The 22,645-nt window shown below is 43.1% G+C and overlaps 1 protein-coding gene across 2 annotated transcripts in view; it reads right to left on the bottom strand.

The window, feature by feature from the left end:
• The window catches only part of tenm3 (teneurin transmembrane protein 3), a 222,162-nt gene that overhangs the window by 38,221 nt on the left and 161,296 nt on the right, over positions 1-22,645 (bottom strand). For both annotated transcript variants that reach the window (XM_084560677.1, XM_084560678.1), the window contains 5 exons: positions 12,162-12,233; positions 9,711-9,888; positions 4,684-4,808; positions 4,494-4,601; positions 1,332-1,486 (listed from right to left, as the gene is read on the bottom strand). In XM_084560677.1, coding sequence (XP_084416803.1) covers positions 1,332-1,486; positions 4,494-4,601; positions 4,684-4,808; positions 9,711-9,888; positions 12,162-12,233 — 638 coding nt within the window. The remainder of the gene's footprint in view (positions 1-1,331; positions 1,487-4,493; positions 4,602-4,683; positions 4,809-9,710; positions 9,889-12,161; positions 12,234-22,645) is intronic.

Raw genomic sequence — 22,645 nt, 5'->3', positions numbered from 1 at the left:
TAGTTGTTCCTAAACCGTTTTTGTGTGTGTGCCTGTGTCTGGCTGCTGCCATCAAGGAGTGTCACTGCTATGGGGTGGGGGTGCCTGGTCTGGTCTAGGTGGGTGCTACATGTCTAAGCAACATCCACACCAATGAATGCCAGGTCCAAAAGTTTCCCAGCAGAACACTGAACTGTCACAAGATGGTCAATGTTATTTACTTCTCCTGTCAGTGGTCATAATGTTGTGGCTAATCTGTGAATATTGGTGGTGTACTGTATGATTTCTAACACAGACTAGGTTGGATGGGAGTGGAGGTTGGAGTTTGGCTTCATTTATCTCGACGATGCATAAAGAGATTTGAGATATATTCCATTAATTCGTCCAAGCGCCGCTTTCCATCATCTTCATCATTATCTGTTCTACTTCCTTTTATCCGTCTTCTCATCTGTCCTTCTATATGTATATGTTATTCACTTCTCCTGTCAGTGGTCATTATGTTGTGGCTGATCGGTGTATAATATATTGCAATCTCTTCTGTTGCAGGGGTCACAGGGTTCAACACACCTTCTCAAAGGTTGTATTTGCTGCATAATGTAACCACTTTCTCTCGCGTTATATATAAGATGAAATACCTGACTTCTAACACATATTATAAAACACGTCCATATCACTGAAACCCTACCGTAGTGCACGAGGCATCAGTTACAGCCCACTATAACAAGCCTGCAAAGCTCGTGGTGCACTAGCATATTGTACATATTATAAAAACAGAATAACAAGAATCCTCGGGAAAGAGCCGGTAAGAAATGTGTGGGCTGCCAGTTCATTTATTTCCTGAAGTGAACTCAAGAAGTCAACTAGATAACTGCTGGAAGTCAAACTGAGCCAGAGTCTGCAGCGAAGGACACACAGCCAGAGCTCGGATAACAAGAAATACCTCTAACTACCCTGCTTCCACACACACACACACACACACAGACACGCACACACAAGTGTCAGGTATTAGACCCCGAGAAAAAAATAAAAAATAAAACAGATGAAACACAGCTTGTGTGTAGGTGGCGTATGTAGATTTCACATTCTCTGCAAATAAGGTGTAAAAACAGAAAAGGAAATGCTCTGCCTTTCTCTCTTTCTTAATGCGTGCTCACTCCACCTTTCTTATTTGCCTTTGTCTGAGTCTCTGAGTCTAATTTACAGAAAAGTCGAGATGTCCCCACATCTACACCCATGCCTTGTTAAGATTTAAAAGGACTCTATCTTCACATCCTTCTCTTTTTAACTCGATGTTTCTCAAGCGCCCGAAGACCAGAGCGGCGCTTTACATCTCCCGGACTCAGGCGCGTTACCTGTCTTATGTGCATGCTGGTGTCGCAGGTCAAAGGGCGCGCCGAGGTCAGGTCGTTGCTGCCCAGCACCGTGGAGATGATCCCGTTACGGTCCACCTTCCTGATCATGGTTCCGTCCACAAAGTAGATCAGCCCGTTTTTGTCAACCGCAATCCCTGAGGGAACAGAAACCAAAGAATAAACACTGACGCCTCACAGCGAGAAGGTTCTGGGTTCGAATCCAGGCCAACTGGGGGCTTCCTCCCACCGCCCAAAGACGTGCTCATTAGGTTCATTGGTGATTCTAAACTGGCCGTAGGTGTGAGTGTGAATGGTTGTCTGTCTTTCTGTGTCAGCTCTGGTTAGGATTCTGTTAAAGGGGCATAATAAAAAAAGATAGCTGCAAACACCAGCTATGCAAACTGAGATAAATCAGAGATTAGACTGTGGTGGCAACAGACGTCCATCTCCCTAGCAACAAATTCCGGTTCTTCCTGGAGGATCCTGAGTTCTTACCAGGCCAGACGGTATTTATTATACCTCCAGCAAATTCTGGGTCTAACCCCGGGGTCTCCAATTTTGCAGTCATCCAATCAAGTGGAAGCCATCTTACAGGAGCTTCAATAAATGTTCAACATCTAACATCGATATGTGGAAAACTATGATGTCTGGTGAGACTGTTGGCGGCTAATGGGCCGCATGGACAGATCCAATTTCCTTTTCTATTCCCCTTGAGCAGAAAAAAACAAGAAAACATTTAGGAAACATGCAGCTGAATAAAAACTACCTTCCCATATAACACTGCTGCAGTTATCGGGGGAACGTGTTGCGGAAGCTGTTGTCTCGGCCGGAACAGAGCAGCTCAATAACCGAATCTGTCATCATTTCAATTAAAGTGCTGTACTTCGGCTTTTGGGGTGTCTGCCCATGCTGCAGGAGTTTTACTTTTAGAGACCGGTCTTTGTTTCAGCATGTCGTCAGAGCGCTGTGGCAGAAAGAAAAATGGAAGCCGATTGTTCACGATGGACAAACTTAACTGGTGTGCTAGCCGTAAAAAAAAGATCACGACCAAAGACGATCATTCAGAAAGACGACAGCCTGTCGTTTGACGGCTAATGAAAGATCTGTTTACTAACACAGAGCACAAGTCTAATATGTGAAGCTGTTTTTGTGAACGAACATTTTGCATTAAATAACTACACGATGCTGCAAACTTTGAAGGATCTAATGATTACATGATATCATGAACCAAAATAAAATAGCATCATATGCAGTGATATGATAAAGAATTAAAGGTAAAATAAGATACCAAGGTGGAATAAAATCATAGTGAATTCAGGAAGAAGTAGACTCTTCTTTCTTATTTTTTCAAGCTGCGAAGGTTAAGATTCTGAAAAGATCTTGAAAACGTTCACATCTATTCACACATAATTACTGAAGCATTTCACAAAAAGTTTTAGGAGAGAAAAACACATTTTCTTAGACCACGGAGGAAATAAAACTGTTTATTCACCTGAACCTTTCTCATAAAGACATCACGAGACAGTAAATCATAAATATGAGATTAAAGAGAGATTTTCTGTGCACGCGATGCCCTTCAGTAAAATTGTATAATTTCCAGGAGCAGCATTAAATGAATCTGTTGTTCAGCCAAATCCTCTGCTGCATGTACTGTAGGCCAGAGCGACGTGCGCTCTGTTGCGCATGTCAGCGCTATTTGCTGGCACTGACATGAACAAGTGGAGCCTCCAATTTGCATAAAATCTTTACTCAACTACATTATTGTCTTGTACGATATGAAACTGTCCAATAAACACAGAAGTCCCAGTTGTGGGAGACCACACCAAATCACCACTGAGCTGGCTGCGTTCCCTTGTTGCCGGTTAATCAGCGGATGTGAGAATCCGTGGATTCGGAGCAGTTGGGAGGATGAAGCACAGACAAAACTGGTCTTTAGACGTTTAATCCAGTAAATATCTCATCTCGCTTGAGCCGAGATGCTGCACGCTCACTCCCTCCCCCTCCCGCACTGTGCTGCTATCATCTGCCCCCTGACTTAACATCTCAGTGCAGCTCTGTGGTTCTACAGAATTCAAGTGTAGAGTTGTGACGCGCGCAAACGAACCGAATCAATTGGCCGGCTCTTTAAAACAAACAATGGGAACCCAGGGTTTACCATACAATGCTAATACTATGGTGGCCCGCCAGGGTCTAATTTACTCCCTCCCCTCCCCTCCCCTCCCCCACCACACACACCGGTCGCGCAACTACTGTTGGTGACGGAGCTGGTATAGTGGGTTCAATTCTCGATTCCAATTCAGCACAAAGTTGTTCTACCTAGAATCTATATTTTAGATATAGAAGGACTCAAATATCCCACCAATGTCTTGATGGAATGTCTAAGTTTGAATGATTCTGATTCAAACCTTATCCTTATCCTGGATGAAATAAGTTACCCCGAGACTGGCATCAAAATGAGCCAGTCTTTTGAACGACTAAGAGGAACAGATCCACAAGATCCGGCTCCCTTCAAAGATCCATAAATCCCATCTCTATTCGAGCGAAAGAACTTTCCTAGGATAATAACAAAGGTATGGTGTTCCCTGGCTGGTAAACACAGTATGTATGTGGAGGTATGTGATTGGCCGGCTTTATGCCACATGACCACGCCCACCTGCTTGTACCTGATTGGTTGTTTCCATTTAAAATGACAGTTTTTTTTACCTCATACCTTGTTTATATTGTGATAAAGACCATGACCTTTAAGGGGAACTACCGTTTTTTACAACCTGGACCTTATTCCTGGCATAAAATACGATCGTTTACTCACTCTGGTGTCATTTGGAGTCGTTCGGACGATATTTAGATCCAGCGGAGCGCCAGTATATCCATATAGTGGGAGTGACTGGGGCACCGAAACGCAGCCTCTAAATAACGCATTATCTGCTGCGAAACTCGCTCATTTCACTAATATTTTGTTATGATCATATTTTATGCCAGAAATAAGGTCCAGGTTGTAAAAAACGGTAAATCCCCTTTAAAGCTTCAGCCTAACAAAGTCGTTCCATTTACTACTAGTATTGACCTTTCTACATACAGTACACATTGACTACACTGACCTTTCTACATATCATATAACTGTTCAAAAGTTCAAAAAGTACACATCTCTTATTTATTTATTACCTTTTGGTCCCAGTAGCTGAGCCTCTGTGGCTTTTCTTCCATCTCCACATCGTGCTTCATCAAATGGAGGACACTGCTCACCGGTGCCGGCCACTACTTCTCCATTAGCTGAACGCACACACAAAGACACACATTATGCATCTGCAGAAAATAAATCTGCAGCCTGCCAGCTGGGGAAGATCCTGCTTACTGATGAGGTCGCGGGCGCCGCTGAGCATCTTGGGCCGGTAGATCCGTCGCGAGTTGGTGTCCGACACGTACAGCTGGCCCGTCACTGGGTCCGTGGCCAGATAGTAGCGGTGAGCGGGGTTGTTGCTGTGGACGAGATAGACGCAAGAAGGTGAGAACCATTTAAAAAAAAAAAAACACTAATCAAACACAGACACTGAACTCATCCACATCTCCTTTGTGCCAAAATGCATGATCACTACATGATCCAAAGCTCCACCTGATGAGGGAAGGTGCACTTAATCTAAACGATTATGTCGATGGCTTGTAAGTTTACAATAAAATCATCGTCGGAGGTGGAGATTAAACATTTGGTTCCAGCGTCAGGATGAAGGGGAAGTGAAGGAGCTTTCCTGGAGCCCATGATAATGAAAAAGTAATGCATTAAAGACAAGCCGACGCCAAGAAACCGTTAATTTACTGCCGGTGGAGTAGTAGGACGGTCGGCGCAGGTCCCTGTGTGGGAGGTGTGTATTTCTGCTGCAGAACATTTTTTGGGGTTCTCTGCTTAAAATGTCACCAGCGCAAGCGAGGAAGTGTTCCGCGTGGGAGAGAATGACGGGCCGCGCTCCCGATGACGCCCGCCACGCTGTCGTGTAAAATCCATCACACGGACACGTACATATGTACTCGCCTCTGGCTCAGAGTCTCAGTGGTCGGTGCTAATCAGCAGATGATCACAAGCTGTTAATTAAGGCGAGGTAAAAATAGACGAGAGAGAGAGAGTGTGTGTGTGTGTGTGACAGGACCTAATGTGCTGATAAGCATGCCCTTTTGTTTTTACTTCATCTTTCCCTAAGCATAAAAAAAAAAAAACACATGATGCTTTTTATTTCAAAGATCCAAAGCGACGCCGCTGATTTAATCCATAGCTTTAGACACAGAGACGCAGCACTGTGAGGAAGAGCTTAATTAAACTCAGTGAGTCATTTGACCTGGTCACACTGTCAGGATGTAGTGAGGAGGCAGTCTCTCTGATTCCACCTGTCTGCAGCACTCACTCCGTTAATTAAATCTCCACTTTTATCATTCCCAGCCGTAGTTTTGAAACATTTAATGAGGCTCAGTTTTCAGCTTTATATTCCCACGTGTCAACAGAGCAACTGGAGAGGGTGTTTTTTTATTTTTGTATTTTTTTTGATGACAAAGCCAATTTAAGACATGCCTCAGAGCGTGTGTGTGTGTGTCTGCAGTTCAACACACACACACAGCCCCAGGAGCTGCTCGACATGTGGACGGCTCTTGATCATCTAAACACGCCAGGGCATATTAAAAGATGTGACTGGACAGGAATCAGGAAGGAGCAAGGACGGCGGTGGAGAGACAAAAGAACGACGGGGAGAGATGAAGGCGACGGCAGGGCGAAGAAAGAGCCGAGGCACGAAAAGGCAAGGCAGGAGGAGGAGGGACGAGTAAATAAATAAATTGTAATAAGCCAGAAAGATAATAAGTAAAGAGGGAATGAAACAATAAGAAGAAGTACACGTGAAGGTCAAAAAGAAAAATGACAAGTCCTCACCAGAAGAAAGTGTGTTTTAATTAAAAAGTGAACAAGTCATAAAACTGAATCCAGTCACTTTGTCGTGCCAGAAGAGAAGAGGCCTGAGGTATGGTACTTCACTTTTGCGAGGGAGGAAAAGGAAAATAAAAGAAACGGGATCAAACGTTGGGAATATATATTACAGAGTGGGCAGTGGTGTGTTGGCTGATGCATCGTTATGGAAAAAAGGCAGATGATCCCAGAAAATCCAGTTTAACGTCAATTGTTGGTTTGATTACAATGATACGTGTCCCGAGAATGGGCTGAAAAACGATAAAACAGGATTTAAAGGGTGCAATGTAAGGTACATAAACAGAATAACACAGGATAAATTAAAATTAGAAAAAAATAAGGAAGACCTTAGGTTATTAATATGTTTGTCCTGTCCCAGTCCACCTGAGAAAGGTCTGGACAGTGGTGGGCCGTCAGGGCCAGCAAAGCCTTCTCTGCTGGTCTAAACTTTATTAAAATGACTGACTTACATTTTAATATTTATTCATTCATCTTCTGTAACTGCTTGCCCTGTGAAGGGTTGCGGTGGGGCTGGAGCCTATCCCAGCTGTCATCGGGTGAAAGGCGGGGTACACCCTGGACAGGTCTCCAGTCTATCGCAGGGCTAACATTTTAATATTTTCCCATTAATCTTATTAAATTATTCTCAATAGCCTATTCTTTTTCATGTTATGGCTTGTCTGTCTCTCAGCTGCGGTGATTCCTGCAGTGTAACTTAGCATTAGAGCTTTTATCCAATCATATTTCAGTCGTCACGTGTTGCCGGAGTCAAAGAAATCGGCCTGGGCCTCCACAATTAAAACTGCAGGCGGCTGAAGCTTGAAACACATTGTAGAGACGCTGTTCCTTTAACTAATCACATTTCAAGTTGGTATTCTTAGGCCTTCTCTGTGATCTAAGGTGGTGTCAACGTTTTCAGAGAGCCGCTCCGTTTAAGCCAAGCTAGCGGTTCATGTCCATTTGTGGCGAGCTGCACAAACAAATCGCCCCCGTTAGCGCTTTGATAGCTATTTGTTGAACTCACGATGGCAGAAGGAGAAGATGCTTTTCATTTGGTTCCAGATCTTCTCAGAAAGACATTTTCACGGCGGACTTTGAAGGAAAAGCTGGATATTGTGAGAAAAGTCAACCCAACCCTGGAGCTAGCTAGCTTGACCCGGCTGGGAAAATTTTCAGGTCAGCAACTATGAGCGCTACCCTTGGTTGACAGGATCCGAGGAGAACTCTAAATTGTTTCTTAAGTTCTGGTGAGTACAATGAATTCTATTTAGATCTTTTATGTATATTTTTGCCATTTTATTGTGTCGACACTGATGCTTCTGCTGGATTTGACGTATGTGGCTCTGGTGGCCGCAGTGAGTGAGAGGAGACTTTTTGAATTGTTCTAAGTGAGTTTCTTGCTTTTGTAATTTGTCTGGACGACCAGACAATAATTCAAATCCTGAATCTTTCAGTACTTTAAAGAATTTGAAGGGCAACACTTTGACAAAGAAGAGGCCAGGATGAAGATCTTGGAAGCAGAGATGAGATGCGATCCACTTTCTTAAATCTTCTGAGGATCCTAACAGCTGTGGCTGAGTCAGCTGCACCTGTCTGGTCAAAAGTGCTTGGGCCGTTCTGCTGAGACACGCGGTTAATCCTTTAATTCCTGACATACTGTATTCTTAAGGTGGCCGTCAGCAGACTGTCGAGTGATCTCAATGTGGACGTTAAAAATGCAGGTCTGACTCTGTAATGTTTTTTCCAAAATCAGACAGCGAGAACTTGAGATCATAAAAATCCTTCATCTGGTGTTTCACTGGGAGGAAGTTCCTGCACATCCTGACTTTGTTTTAATATCTGTGCCTTCAGTATCGAGTACGTTCCACAAAGCATGATGGGTAGTTATTAGTTTGATTTCACCCTCCAGTGTGCCAGTGTGAAAGAATCTGAATGTGTTGGGTTTGCTCTACTCATTTATTCTGAATTTCCATCTTTTGCAAGACGCAGCATTTTCTTAATGAATCGTTTTGCAGAAAGGACCATTTCAAACAATTTTCTTTTTAACAGTGCATCCATAACAATGTCTGATTCCGCGTAATGCACACTAATGACGTCTTATTTATGCACAGTCTTGAGGTTTAAAGTGTAAGAATAAACGCATTTTTGAGCATACAGTATATTGCTGCATGTTTGCTAAGATGCTTTGCCGTGATGCACGTCTTCTGCTGCACCACCTTCTTTTGTTTCTGACCTTTTCTCTTGCTCTGGGGGTTACTGGGGCTATTTAACTACAGCTCCCTCTAAAACGTAGCAGAGTAGAAAATATCTGATTACTTTTATTAATTTATGGATCATTTACATTTTTGCGTGAAACATAATAAGAACTTCTCCCTCTATGTCCTCCTTCCCAGCCGCGAATCGCCTCGCGTGAATTTAAAGTGAACAGTGAGGAGGTGAAATAAGATTAGTGACCGTGCCCAGCCTCCCCTCCCCTCCCCCGCCTCCACCCCCACCCCTCCCCCGACTCCACCCCCACCCCTCCCCCGACATCGCCAGTGTCTCTCCTTGCTAGGGGCTGATGCTAAAGAGATGATAGCGCTGCTCATCTGAGCTGACAGCAGAATAATAGGCTGGGTTTTGTGTGAACACTTGTCAAGATTAGAGAGGAGGGGAGACAATGACAAAAAGAAAGCGGGAGTAAAAGTAACAGGAGAGGCTACTCTGCATCGACTGAGATTCATATCACAAACACTGTTGTTCTCAGTGAGCGAGTTCCATGTTTCCTAATTCCATCAAGTACTTTGGTGCACTGGAGACGTGATGGAGACATGAAGAAATGAAAGACAACACCACAAGAGCCAAGGACAGACAAGAATCTGAGAACGTTACAGGGTGAAAAGGATTAGTCACTCTTACCTATGTCTGAAATCTTTGTTTCTTTAATACAGTGCAAGCAAAGGCAGGAAAACACAGAAGAACAAAGAGTTAGTAGACAGACTGGAGCTCGGGTAGGGTTCACAATGAACGAACGTCGGCACAAGGAATAAACAATGAAAGAAAACAGCAACAGTTAAATTTGAATCACGTTTCACAGAAATCAATAAGAAAAAGATTTCAGACGGCTGTTAGAGCAGGAGCTCTGAGAAATGAACACTCAAGATGGAGAATGATTTAAAATTCAGACAAAACAAAAAATAACTGTCTTCCTTCCAGATGCACAATGTACTTTGATCTTTTAGCACTTTGACTAAAATACTGAAAATAAAAAGCTGAATCAGACGGGTTTCAGCAGCAAGGCTTTAATTACCAAAGTTAATCTGTTCATCTTGATAAATGTTTTAGTTTTATGTATGTATGCATGTACGTCTGGTACACCTGTTCTTTGGGTAAGACACTAGGTCTCTGGATTAGGTTCAAATCCCTGATCATCCTCCCGCCCCTCCCTCTGCTCTCACCTCAGCTCCATGACACTGGTGACATTCCCAGAGGGGAAGATCCTCCTGATGTAGTTGAAGTCTCCGATGAAAATGCTGCCATCTGCTCCACATGCCAGAGCCAGGGGCGCCAGCAACTTGTTGCCCTCCGCCTGCCCGTTACAGCTGGGGCAGGAGATGCTGCGCCGACGGCCGTTTCCTGCGACGCGAGGTTAGAAATTAATGTGTATCCACTGCGGCCATTGCTTTCTTGATATGCAGTAAGTTAAATCTTTGATTGCACCTCAATTATAATTAATCTGATTCACATTACAGGTAAATATTCTTTTTTTAGTAGTAGGCGATGTAACGATGAAACTATAAAAACATTTTTGGTTATTCAATTTGTGTATTTGTATTGTATGGAGAAGAACAATAGCTAAAAGCTAAAGGTACCATCTTAGCATATCTCAGTGGTTGCCATTGAGTTATTTGACTATATAAAGTGATTTCTTCAACCCTTATTTTCCATCTTTTCAAATTTAAACGCAAGTAAAATATCTGCAATCGATCCAACATTGAGTGACAATGCTATAACTTGGCGACTACAACAAAGGTCATGACTAGTTGAGTGGTGAACGGCTTTGGATTTCTTTTTAAAGTCGACTAATATGTGGTGAAAGTCGAGTTGCCGTCAACTAGTTGATGACATCACGCATAAAAACACAGTAGAACGTAATGAAATCTATATTCTTGCATGATTCTTGAATACAGATTGTAAAAAGAAGAAGCTATGGAGGCTTTTCTGCAAGTTAATTGAAGCTGGAACACAAACTACTGTCGGCTGTAGTGACTCCTGTCCTGGACCGTTCCTCTGCTAGCATTAGCGGATGCCTTTTCAAATGAATGTGCATTGCAGTAGTACATTAGTTGTATTTCAGGACTGACATGTAACGGTAGTATGGGCTTCATTTTTGGAAAAGTATTTCCACACCCTTAATGAACCGCTGCTAGTTTGCTGCAATGACCCAGTGGACTGCTCACCTGTCCTCTCAGAGGCATCCGGTAATTGTCACGTGATCGGCGACTAGTTGACTAGTTGGTACAACCCCTATTTCAGCTACAAATACATGGCAACACTGCTGTCCCTGATGAATACTGCCGTGCAAACTGAAGAAAACCTTCTACACCACAAATACGTTTCTTATAGAATAATGTTTCAAGGAGTGAAGAGGCATGGTGCAGAGCTTATGCTATTTTATTGAGCTGGCATCCATACACACAAATCCATATCTATGCAGCCCCTCTGTCAGCCAGTACTATATATAAAGCATCTACTGAGTCTATCAGTGGCAAAAAAAAGCACTTTAGAGTTTTAGACGTGTTTCAGCTATCACTTCATAAAGCGTTTCTAATCAAAGGTACCTCATATGAAACCTTCCTTCTAATCATATGGATATGAAGGTATAATACATGTAGGGGTGGACTTGATTTTTCTTTGTGACTAATCAGTTTTTAATAGAAATTATTACAAAATGTCACTTATTTGACTGCACTGCCTTTGGGCATTGCCCTAACAAGTCAAAAAAGTCAACATTTTCTCAAACATCTGCATATGAGAGCTGCTAAAGCCAGATGTTTCCTAACCAGAGGACTCAATGCAGTTTTCAGAAGTAATTTCTCTGGTCTACAAGATCCCATGTTTCTAACACATTAAATAGTACTTATTTAAATTAATATCCAAAAAACATTTAAGAAAGGCAACTGGACTTCTTTATTTTTTTTTTAATACTTTTGAAGACCTTAAGGAGGACAGGGACAAGGGTCTCGTCGTGCCAGTTTCTGGTCATTAACAGATACAAGTCAAGCTAGTTTCTGATGTGCTACACCCACAGATGTTTCTCTTTAAAGCTCGACTCCCCACCAGTCTCTTAGAACTAAAGATTGGATCTTCAAAAAAAAATAAGATAAATAAACAGACAAAAAATCGCCTTTCTTAAACGTTGGATAAATCATGAACTGTAGGACCGAGAACCTTCAGTTTAAATGAAGAGCTCACTGTCTGTGGTCTGTCGCTCTGTTTCCTCATCTTTTCCATTTTCCCACACTGGTGAAGTCAGTCCTTCCTCGATTGCTGTGTCACTACTTTCGTTCATTTAGCTACTTGCCGGCCTTCGCCCAGTCAATCATTCCCTCGTCCCCGTGCTTTATCTGTCATTCTGTCACTCTGTCTGCAGGCCCTCCTCCTCCTCCCCCATTTCCACCTCTCCATGGTCATCCCAAAAAGTCTTTATCCACCTGCAAACTATATTCCGTCTCTAGCTACCTTCATCGTCTGAGATTGGATTCTACGACACTGTCAATAAATGTTCATTCTTCAACCACTTCATCTCTTCGCATTGAAATGAAAGTAAGTGACCATCAAACAATAACTGGATCAACATCGATCTCAGACCAGTCCTACAAGCAAGTCATACTTGTGTCTGTACTTACCCATGATGCTGCTGATGACCGAGGGCTGCTGGGAAATGAAAATATTCTCCCCGTTGCCTTTGTAGAGAATACCTGAGAAACGAGAGAAAAAGATATTGAATGAAAAAGAGGCAGAACAGCAAAAATACACGTAAAACTGAAACTGATCATTTAAAAATGCACCAGTGTTTCATTAAAAATACATATTCTACTGTATCTGGGGTTAAAAAAAAACGGCTTGGTGATATCAAAGCTTGATGATCGGACAAGGCTCAGAGACGAGGCTGGTGGATGTGCAACTGCATCTGCCTTCATCTAAAATAAAACAAATCTAACATGAACTGATTTCACTTTATTCAGCAACTGAGTAATAATAGTATAATATTAACTGTGCACATGGAAGACAGGGAGTGGTGTTAGCGGCTGACATTTAGGTCATAGTGCTGGAATATCAACAGCATTTGTGCTGATTTCAAGTAGTGTTATGACACTTTTTTTATTTATTTTTTTAACCATAAAGTGTCTTTTTTGTGCACTAATGAACTAAAAAAAAAAAAAAAAACTACGTCTGAAACAGTGCCGCCACCCGACCCCTCATCCCCTAGTGGAGCTTGTCAGATAAAACCAAAAACATGAAATGGATAAGTCCACTTGTCTGCTTATTGGTGCTAATGAGGAGGGAAGTGTGTTTGCCTGTGCTTGTTCGTATTTGGCCCCGGCTGGCACCAAATGTGTGCGCACATTTGTAGGAATCTTTGTGTAAATGACAGTTTCTCCTGCTTTTCACTGCGGGGTTCCTAGGAGATGATACAGCATGTAAGATTAAAGGGAAGCTGCTGCCGTCATTCTGTGTGTGTGTGAGCTTCACCTTTGAAAGGAAAAAAAAAAAAACTCTGCTAATGGAATTAGCTTCAGACTAATGACCATAGACCTATTAAACTGTAGATGAAATTGTGCTAGCAGCTAAATATGATGAGATGTGTAATTTCTCACTTAAAGGCTGAGTCAACTACCGGCGCTACCTTTTCATATTCTCCTCTTAGGCACCATGGAGGAGTTTAGCGTATTAGCATTAGCCACGTTTGCCCTTCTTCCGTTTCAAATGAATCCTCCTCTCTGTCTTTTAACGTGAAGTCAAATGAACGGCCAACAAATAAAAACGATCAGACTGAAAAAGCAAATGTCCCTGAGTGGTCTCTGTTTGAAAAGCACCTTCAGAAGGTTCAGTTCATCCAGAGGCTGAACTCTCCAGAGAATCACAAACGTGACGGTGGCAAGGAAGAACTCCTGAACCCAGCTCATATGGAGAGACTCATCTGCTTGAGGACGACCAGGCGAAGACAAAACAAGCTGAGCCTCAAGCTTAAAGCAGAACATGGCACGTAAGCATCAGAAGTAAGTAGTATCAGAATTCAAACAGTTCTTCTGTGGCCTTCCTGGTGTCAAATCGAGTTTAGACTGAAGGTTTCAAAGGAAACAGTGAGCGGAGCTTGTAAAAAGTGGACTTTTGTCAAAAGAAGGCCGTCTAGTTGTGTCTCAGAGGACAAGTGACGTCTCTAAACCACTTGTCAGGGTGACAAACAAGGCCAAACGCTTGACATGACAGCGTATTCACAGTGGATGACGAATCCCGGTAAGAGATCAGTGGCAGTGACAGACGGACGACGGAGAGAACGGCGAAGCAACGTTATCGGTCCCGCAGTGAAACCTGCTGGTGTGAATATTCCACTCTGGGGGCGTTTAGAGACTCTGGACTTAAGACACCTGGACCGAATCAACCCCCGACCAAGCAGAATCAGCTCTCCGTCCTTCAGATAAATCAGTCAGGAAGTCAAACTGCAGGAGGATAATGATGCTTTTAAGAGCCACTTGGAGAGCGGAGAACACTGAAAGAGTGCTGACTGTCATGGAGTTAGCTCCACGGTCACCTGACCTCATCACCATTTAGAAGCTATGGAGGGACAAAGACAAAGAAAGTCCAATATGAGAAGCTCAGATCAGGAACTTTGTCGGCCCATGCTGGGACAACATGGGATATCAGGTTGTTCACACAAAGGAACAAATAAATTATTCCAACTTTATGGGCAACAGCAGGCATATACACCGATCAGCCACAACATTAAAACCACTGACCACTGAAGAGGTAAATAACATCGACCATCTTGTGACAATTCAGTGTTCTGCTGGGAAACTTTTGGACCTGGCATTCATTTATGTGGATGTTACTTAGACATGTAGCACCCACCTAGACCAGACCAGGCACCCCACCCCATAGCAATGACACTTCTTGAGGGCAGCAGCCATCCGCAGCAGGATGAAGCTTGACCTGGCCTCCAAATTCACTAGTTACCAAACTGATCAAGTATCTGTGGGATGATCCACAGAGGCCCCTCCCCTCAACCCATAGGGCCCAAGGGCCTATATTATGAATAAATAAATAAATAAAAAGCCTTTCAAACAACATTTACATAAATATCTGCCGTTCCGTACAACTCTGCCGATAGATGAATGATGCATAATGGTGCTAATAATCGAGCATAAATGAGGCTGGAGCGTGGGGCATGTGAGTGTCTGAGAAAAGAGATCTCTAAGGTACTGTACTTCCTTAATTCGGCATGCAGAGAGAAATGTGGAGACGCCGTAAGAATGGAGGATGACAGGGGACAGATAATGTGAGGTAAGAAGAGAAAGGGGGGGTAAGTGTGAGGAGGCTAATGTGAGTGGGGGATGAGAGGATGAAAAGAGGGAAAGAGAGGGATGCACTCGTTCTTCAAAGTGAGAGATCAAATAGAAACCTCCTGCGGTGAGTTGAATTATTTAAACTCCGCCGCCATCTTCGAAACCTATCTGTGCTTACACTCTGCGTGCGTGCACAGCAAACTCGGGATACACCAAGGGAAACAACATTCATCTGGGGATACACCATACGGCCAGGGATGCACCATGTACCTTGGGATATACCATACACATTGGGATACACCATACAGCTAAGGGATATACCGTACAGCGAAGTCAGAGTGTTTCTACCATGAGCTGCAAATATACAAAGGACTGTGTTGATCCTCTCTGTCCTCCAGTTCTCAAGGTTGGTAATGAACATGCCATTACACCATATATGTATAACAAAGGGCTTCATTACCCACATCGTGGTCCAAATTTAATTGACCAAGACAAGTCCAGACGGCGCATTTCTCTAAACGAAAATGGAAGTATCCAATTTTCGGTTAAACGAAATGAAAAGGACAGCGTGCTCATCGTTGCGCTCCGTCAACCTTCGCTTCCTGTTGCCTGCGTCGAGTATTGTACTTTATGACTTTCATAAACACTGTTTTGATGGCCTTGCTGTCTTGCTTGCGCTACACGATTAAGTGTAAGATATTAAATTTTAAATATGCATGATTATCAAGTTATAATCTGAGTCTAAGTGTATGCTTTCTGTCATTTATGGACTATTGATGGAGGTGTGTAGAAACTGCATATAAAGAAGTAGCATACCATGGCCCCACAGAGTGAGGCGGAAACCGTGAAAATCTAAAGTACAACAGCCCCTAAGGACAAAGCACTCTTAGATTAAGAGTACATTTAGTTTCTTTTATTGTTCCACCACAGTTACAGCTGCATTATGTGCTGTCCAGAGTGATGGGTTGCATCTGACAACTCCTGAAATAGACAATCAACCAAAACAAATAACAAACTAAACAGCTAAAAATGTAATTTGTGTGATAGATAAATGTTTTAAAAAGAAACAAGTCAACGGCATAAGTTGCTGCAGGAATATGGGACGTCTGGGCCCGTTGCTTGTGTGTCTGTCCGACCAGTCCCTACTTCTGATCCTGATCTTTGTGGACAGGACCTCAAGGGGGAGCAGAGATCTGGAGACCGTCCAGTTTGTTGACCTCAGGATTGCATGGCTGCAATTTTATTTGCAGATGTTGAGGTCCTGCCGGCATCATCAGACCGTGACCTTCAGAGTGTACTGGAGCTGTTTTCGTCCGAGTGTTAAGCGGCGGTGATGAGGATTGGGCCCTACAAACCTGAGGTCGTGGTGCTTTGCAATGGAAAGACACTGGAATGGCCCCTGCAGGCAGGGACAGAGTTTGTATCCTAAGTGAAAGGAGTTCAAGTAACTTGAGATGAGATTAAAGCTTTGTTCTTGTTCTCAAGGTGAGTAAGAACAAGAACAGAGATCATTCTGGTCAAATCATTTATTCTTCACGAGAAACTCAAGTGCAGAACTCCTGGTAAGTCCTCAGAAGGCCCTCCCACTACAGCATACATCACTAAGCATCTTGGGAATCTGACAGGAACAACTGGATGACGAGAGGAAGTTTTCTTATTATTTTCAGATGGCGGCCAGTCGCTTTGACGACTGTCCGTCAGATCACGCCGTTCATTCAGCAAGCACCCACACACAGTACGCCGAACTCTACTCTAGCAACAAAATGGGATCAACTGTCTCTGCCATACGATCCTCAAAACAATCCACTGCGCAACCGAAAAAGGCCGGGAACGACACCATTTCCGCTCTTCCGCATTGACCACGCCCACTTCCAGTTCCTGACAAATCACAGAATAGCTGTCGGACGCCACTCGAGAAAAAAAAGTTCTGAGAACAAGCTGTGAAAACTCAAAATGACGCCATTGTCTTCTGGCAGCCCCGGGAGAAAGACAAAGAGAGAGAGAATAAATTTCTTGCAGAATATATAACAAGCTTAAAGCAGCGGGAGATCAACAGCTAGATTGAGGCTGACATAGATAACATTAGAGAGAATATAGTGTATATACCCTCTGGCATGGGAAAACCTTGGGATCGCCCCCGAAAGAGCTGTAGGAAGAGGCTAGAGATTCAGGAACCACTCAGGAGCTTCTTTACGTAGAATGAAGTGTGGTGCATTTCTGAGTAACTGTCAGGAAATACTGACATAATGACAACAAAGCCAAGGACGAGGGCTTTGCAGAAACATCAAGACATACATGAAGCATGCGACTTAAACATGCTACGCAGCTGGAGAACGAGCTCCACCCCCGCTGCGCACCTTGATGAATCCACTCCTCTTTTGCATAATCACGGCAAGTGGAAAATGCATTAATCATTAAATACTGCATTGGTATGAGAACAAGGCTACCGCTTGTTCTCTCTCCCGAGCTTTCTTTCATCATTCTTTAACTGCTTTTGTCACATTTCGCGATTCCACGGACCACGAACGTCTTTGAGACAGGACTTTCAAAAAGTGGACGGTTTGATGCGGCCGGCGCAAAGACACAAACACACAGGTGGACGCAGCGTGACGCCGGTCGACTGGTAAACCCCACGTTAGCCCCGTTCCCTTCCCATGCAGTGATTTCTATGAGTCCCTCTCCTTGCCTCTACCCTTTTTCTCCTTCTCTCCCTTTCTTTTCATCTCTCCCTCCATTAGTAGGTGTTGATTGATCAACAGAGGCCGAGCCAGCAGGGGTCCACACATGCTGCGCTGCGATCTACACGGGCAATCAACTAGTAGGCTGACTGGAAAAAAAGTAAGAGCGTGTGTACGTGAGAGAGAGAGAGGGAGCATATCTCCTGCTGTGTTAAAAGAGAGAGCAGTGAGGCTTTCTCACGTGGCTTTTTGTGTGTGTGTGTGTGTAAATGAGTTGATTTGACCTTGATCTCAAACCGTCTCAATCCTAAAACCTAGATTTTCTCACCACATTCGCCGAGAGCCGCCGACACACTGATCTAAAGGAGACGAGAACACAGGCAGGCAGACAAAAGCTGGTATTTCTTCACATCTCTGGTTTAAAAAAAAATCTGATTTTGTAGCTTTTGCATCTCTTTTAGCGAGATGACTTGTGTTGTTTAACTGGAAAGAAAACCAGTTCCAACTTTTAAACTGTGGATTAAAGACTTATTCTACTAAGAGGCTGTGCTGACAGGTTTTATGTTGTGTGGCAACCATTTTTAACCTTCATAGAAGATATGAATACCAAGGACATTTTGTTTTTTCTCTCTTTACTCAGTTTATTTATGTGTTCTTTATTTCACCGATTCATTATTTCTACTTTTAGTTTGTCACTTATACACCACTTTGGACGATGAATGTTGACTATATGAATTAAAAATGTCTACGATTTGTTTCTGTCTGGTGTATAATAAAACTTCACATTGTGTTCATAAGGCCTAAAACGGGTTGTTAGATCTTCATTCAAGGGCGGCACAGTGGTGAGGTGGTTAGTACTGATGCCTCACAGCAAGAAGGTCCCAGGTTCGAATCCATGGGCCGACCGGGCCTGTGTCTGTGTGGGTTCTCTCCAGGTACTCCGGCTTCCTCCCACCGTCCAAAGACATGCTCATTAGGTTAATTGGTGTTTCTAAATTGGCCGTGAGTGTGAGTATGAATGGTTGTCTGTCTCTCTGTGTTAGTCCTGTGATAGACTGGCGACCTGTCCAGGGTGTACCCCGCCTCTTACCCAGTGACAGCTGGGATAAGCTCCAGCCCACCTGCAACACTTCACAGGAACAAGCTGTTACAGAAGATGAATGAAGATCTCCATTCATTCCTCATAACTACAGGTCAGTATCTGGTGGTTAACAGACTCTAGGTCAGGGGTGTCAAACATACGGCCAGATTAGATCCTCTGGCCCGCGGCATAATTTCTTTTCATTATATATTCTGTTCATTCCATATGCACCATTTTTGTGTGGCGTTAATGGTAATCCGTTTGATTAGCCAGTCAGTGATGTTCAAGTTAACCTACCGGGTAACCAGGTGGGTGGAACCGAGAGGACAGAGACGGAGCAAGAAATTTAGTTACGTGCCTGCTTGCAGGACTTAGTGTATTTGTTTGCTGGAGAGACTGGACGCTCAGTGGGAGCCTTTTCCATCAGGAATTCTACTTAAATGATGCTAAACCGTTACCACATTACGGACTGTTGCTAGTTAGCTCCTCGCGCTAGCAGTATGAGAGACTTGTTCTTGGGAAACCCTTGTTGCACAAAGCTGCTGAGAACCTACTGGATGCTTATGAATGTGTTTCTTCACCACAATGAAGGAGGGGTTTGCCAAACTATATCTAACAGCACTCTGCATATTAGTTACCGTAGCATTAGGAGGACTTGTTTTGAATACACCACGACCTATATGACTGCAGGGTTTCTCATACAATGTTACAATGCTATGGCAGCCCGCCAGGGTCTAATTTACTCTGCCAACTCACCTAGCATATGAAGCTATCTGCGTTGTTCACTAATAAAAATGTACGTTACCGCCACTTTTTAAAACCTGATGTTTGTGCTCTTGGTTATTTAGACCTTAGAGATTTGAAGTGATTTAAAGAGAGTTGATCAAATCTGAAGGAAACGACTCCAGATGTAACGTGAACTAGCTTAACTTTATAAGCACTAGCTAGCAAAGTCAGATTGAAAGTCAACTGTTTACTATAAATTAGACTTATTCTCTGATACTTTATTTAATCTTACATACAATTGTCCGTAGAATGCCACGTCTCAACAGCATTATGTGTATGAACTGATAAACTGCACAGTCTGCAGCTGTTTGTGGCTAAATCCAATTGTTCGCACTATTACAGTAAGTTTAAAGGACGGGCTGATACAAAACTGATGCTCTTATTTTAAGTGCGGACATTGCATGTACTGTTTAAACAGTTTTTAATAGTTGGCATAGCATCATAATTGTGGGCTTTTATTAAGACAGTAGAAATACCTGCTGCTGAAATATAAAACAAACCGACCAGTAGAATAGTTTGGCTGGAAAAGAGGAACTTTGTCTTCAGCACACTCTTGTGAAAGGAGAATAAAAAGAGAAAATGCGCTATAATGATAAGATGCTGATTGTTAGTCAGATCGCTCGGTCGCTAATTGCCTCCGCAGCTCAATCAACAGGCTGAAACGGCCGAGCAGCTAAATAATAAACAGGGGTCAAAGGCAGTCAAACCATATTTCACACACAGACATATGCCGCATGTATAATGTATGAAGCAAGCCTGAATAATGACTGTAGGTTGTCAGCGCTGGGAATCAGTGAGAAGAATGACCTTCAGCCAATCAGTGGAATACAACCGAAAGAGACGGCTCTTAATGGCCGAGGACAAACGAGCAGATGTTGATCCCTGGAAGTCTGCTCATTCGGTGCCGGCGGATAAATGACTCTTCCTTCAACTCTGCTGATGGCACATAAAACTGTAATAACAGTCATTTGGGTCGATTTATTTTTCATATTTATCTTTTATTTACTGTATTATTCTTTTCTTTCCAGCATTCGTCTCAGATGGAGAAACGGACCAGTAGTCTCCACTGACCCGTTTCCAAAAACCCAAACGTTCCCCTTTGTTTTCGTACCTGCAGACCAAAGGTTAGCTGAGTAATATTTCTCCAGGATGTATGTATTGATTCAGGGATTGAAGCAGATACCCCAAAAAAAATGCAGATCTGGGGATAGAGCTCTCAGAAGAGGTCTGCAAAGACGGTCTAACTCATACCTCTGTGTGTGCGACGTGTCCAAAAAAGGTTCAAAAAAAGGCAACTGGACTTGTAGACTGTGGACTGTGGAAAGAGCTCCATCGTCTTCACTATATCCAAAAAAGCTGAAAAAGGCAACTGGGCTTGTAGAGTTTTGAGAAGACGTTTCACCACTCATCCGAGTAGCTTCTTCATTCAAAACTGTACACTCTACAAGTCCAGTTGCCTTTTTTGAACTTTTTTGGATATACCATGACCTAGATGACTGAGAACCTTCACAGACATAATGTCTTCACTAATCAGGCTATAAGGTGGATAAAACCCTTCCTATCACCCTTCCCCTGGTTGTCCGAGATACAGATACAGTCCAGCCTCAGTTGGACATATGTTCTGGACGTGTCCTGCCCTGAGCAGTCACTGGGAGAATATCTTTGAAGGTATTCTCTCAAATCTGTAGACAGACCATAGCTCCTGGCTTCAATGCAGCCATCTTCACCAACATGGAATCTAATGCTTTGGCATCTGCTTCTCTGATTGCCTAGGTAGATGAATTCTCTTCAGCTGGAAGTGTGGCTAAAAGAGGTGGTTTGTTTTCTGCCTTTGGATACACTCTGATACAAACAATAAGACCTGGAGGCCCTTTTGTAGACTTTATTCAAGGCTTCCCCTTCTATTGGACGCTTGAAATTTAGAGATGTGTACTGTTGCTGGTGTTCGGTATTGGTTGTGTCCTGTGTTCACTAGACAATAAGTCGAAACTGTATACTGTAAAGGCTATTATAACATTATTCTCTTATTGAATAATTATCAGAACATATTTTGCGTTGAAGATGAAGAAGTAGAATTAAAAGTTAGAGATTAGCTGATACTTTGTGGTGTAGTTCTATTTAAAACCAACTAAAATAGAGACATCTAAATATATAGAAACATCTCATCATATCACATTGCGATGGCCAGAACTGGTTACGGCTTTAGAAGAAGACTGGCCGTGATGGAGCTGAGCGTGACCTTTAATAACAAATGGCAGAGCGCCTGCGTGCCTGTCATTTATTATGTCGGCGTTAGAGGAACGCGCAGGCATTTTATTAGAGGGAGCAGCCAGATATAGTCCATCACCGGTTCTTACGCAGCAGGAGGACTATTATAACATTTCCTCTTCATTTATAGATGTCAGGGGAGTGTGCTGCGTAAACTTTCCAAGTGTGGACTGATGTAAAGAAGCTCCTCGCTTTAATTCGCCATTACTAATGTAGAGGTAAACAGGAAGATTGCTTTCCAACTGAGTCGAAGCTTATGTAATATCCTCATGACCTTCTTCGCAAATAAAATTGTTAATTAAGAAATCAACACTTCTCTTCTCACAACTGGCACACGTGTATCTGCAGCTTTAGAAAGAAGACAGCCGGCGCAGATCTCGGAGAGAACGTCAACAATCACTTCACTTCCTGAACCATCAAGATGTCCTTCATGTTTTTAAGGCAGACCTATATCCAACCTTCCCTTCATGTCTAAGGCCCTTGAAGAATTGTTTATTCCAGTCAGTTACATTAGATGCAACCACATACACCAATCAGGCATAACATTATGACCACCTTCCTCATATTGTGTAGGTCTCCCATGTGCCTCCAAAACAGTTGTGACTCATCAGAGAATGGACAAAGCTCTTTTGCTTTTAGTTTAAATGTAGAAAAATCTACTACACACACATAAACTTGGGATTTGTGTATCACGACAATAGTGGGGGAAAAAAGAGACAGAAATATAAAGTTGTTGAAAGTGCAATATCTTTGATTTGATGAATGGGGAGGGGGGAGCAACTTTCTCACGTTCCCTGGAGTAAAGCACTAAATCTCCCCAGAGGCTGAACTGCTTAGAGTATGAATAACAGAGAGCAGAGCTTTTACTGGGCAGGTTACACACTTCCCCGGTCTCCCCCTCTCTGCGCGAGCTTCAAACAAGCTACAAGCACACTTGAATGGAAATCACACACACAAGAAGACCATCCTCACGATCCATGCGGTAGGAAGCAGATCAGCGCTGTCACCCCCTG

This window comes from Chelon labrosus, assembly GCF_963514085.1.
Source record: "Chelon labrosus genome assembly, chromosome: 2".
NCBI classification, from domain to species: Eukaryota; Metazoa; Chordata; class Actinopteri; order Mugiliformes; family Mugilidae; genus Chelon; species Chelon labrosus.
Note: the sequence above shows the minus strand (reverse complement) of the source record. Positions and strands in the feature narration are given on the sequence as shown.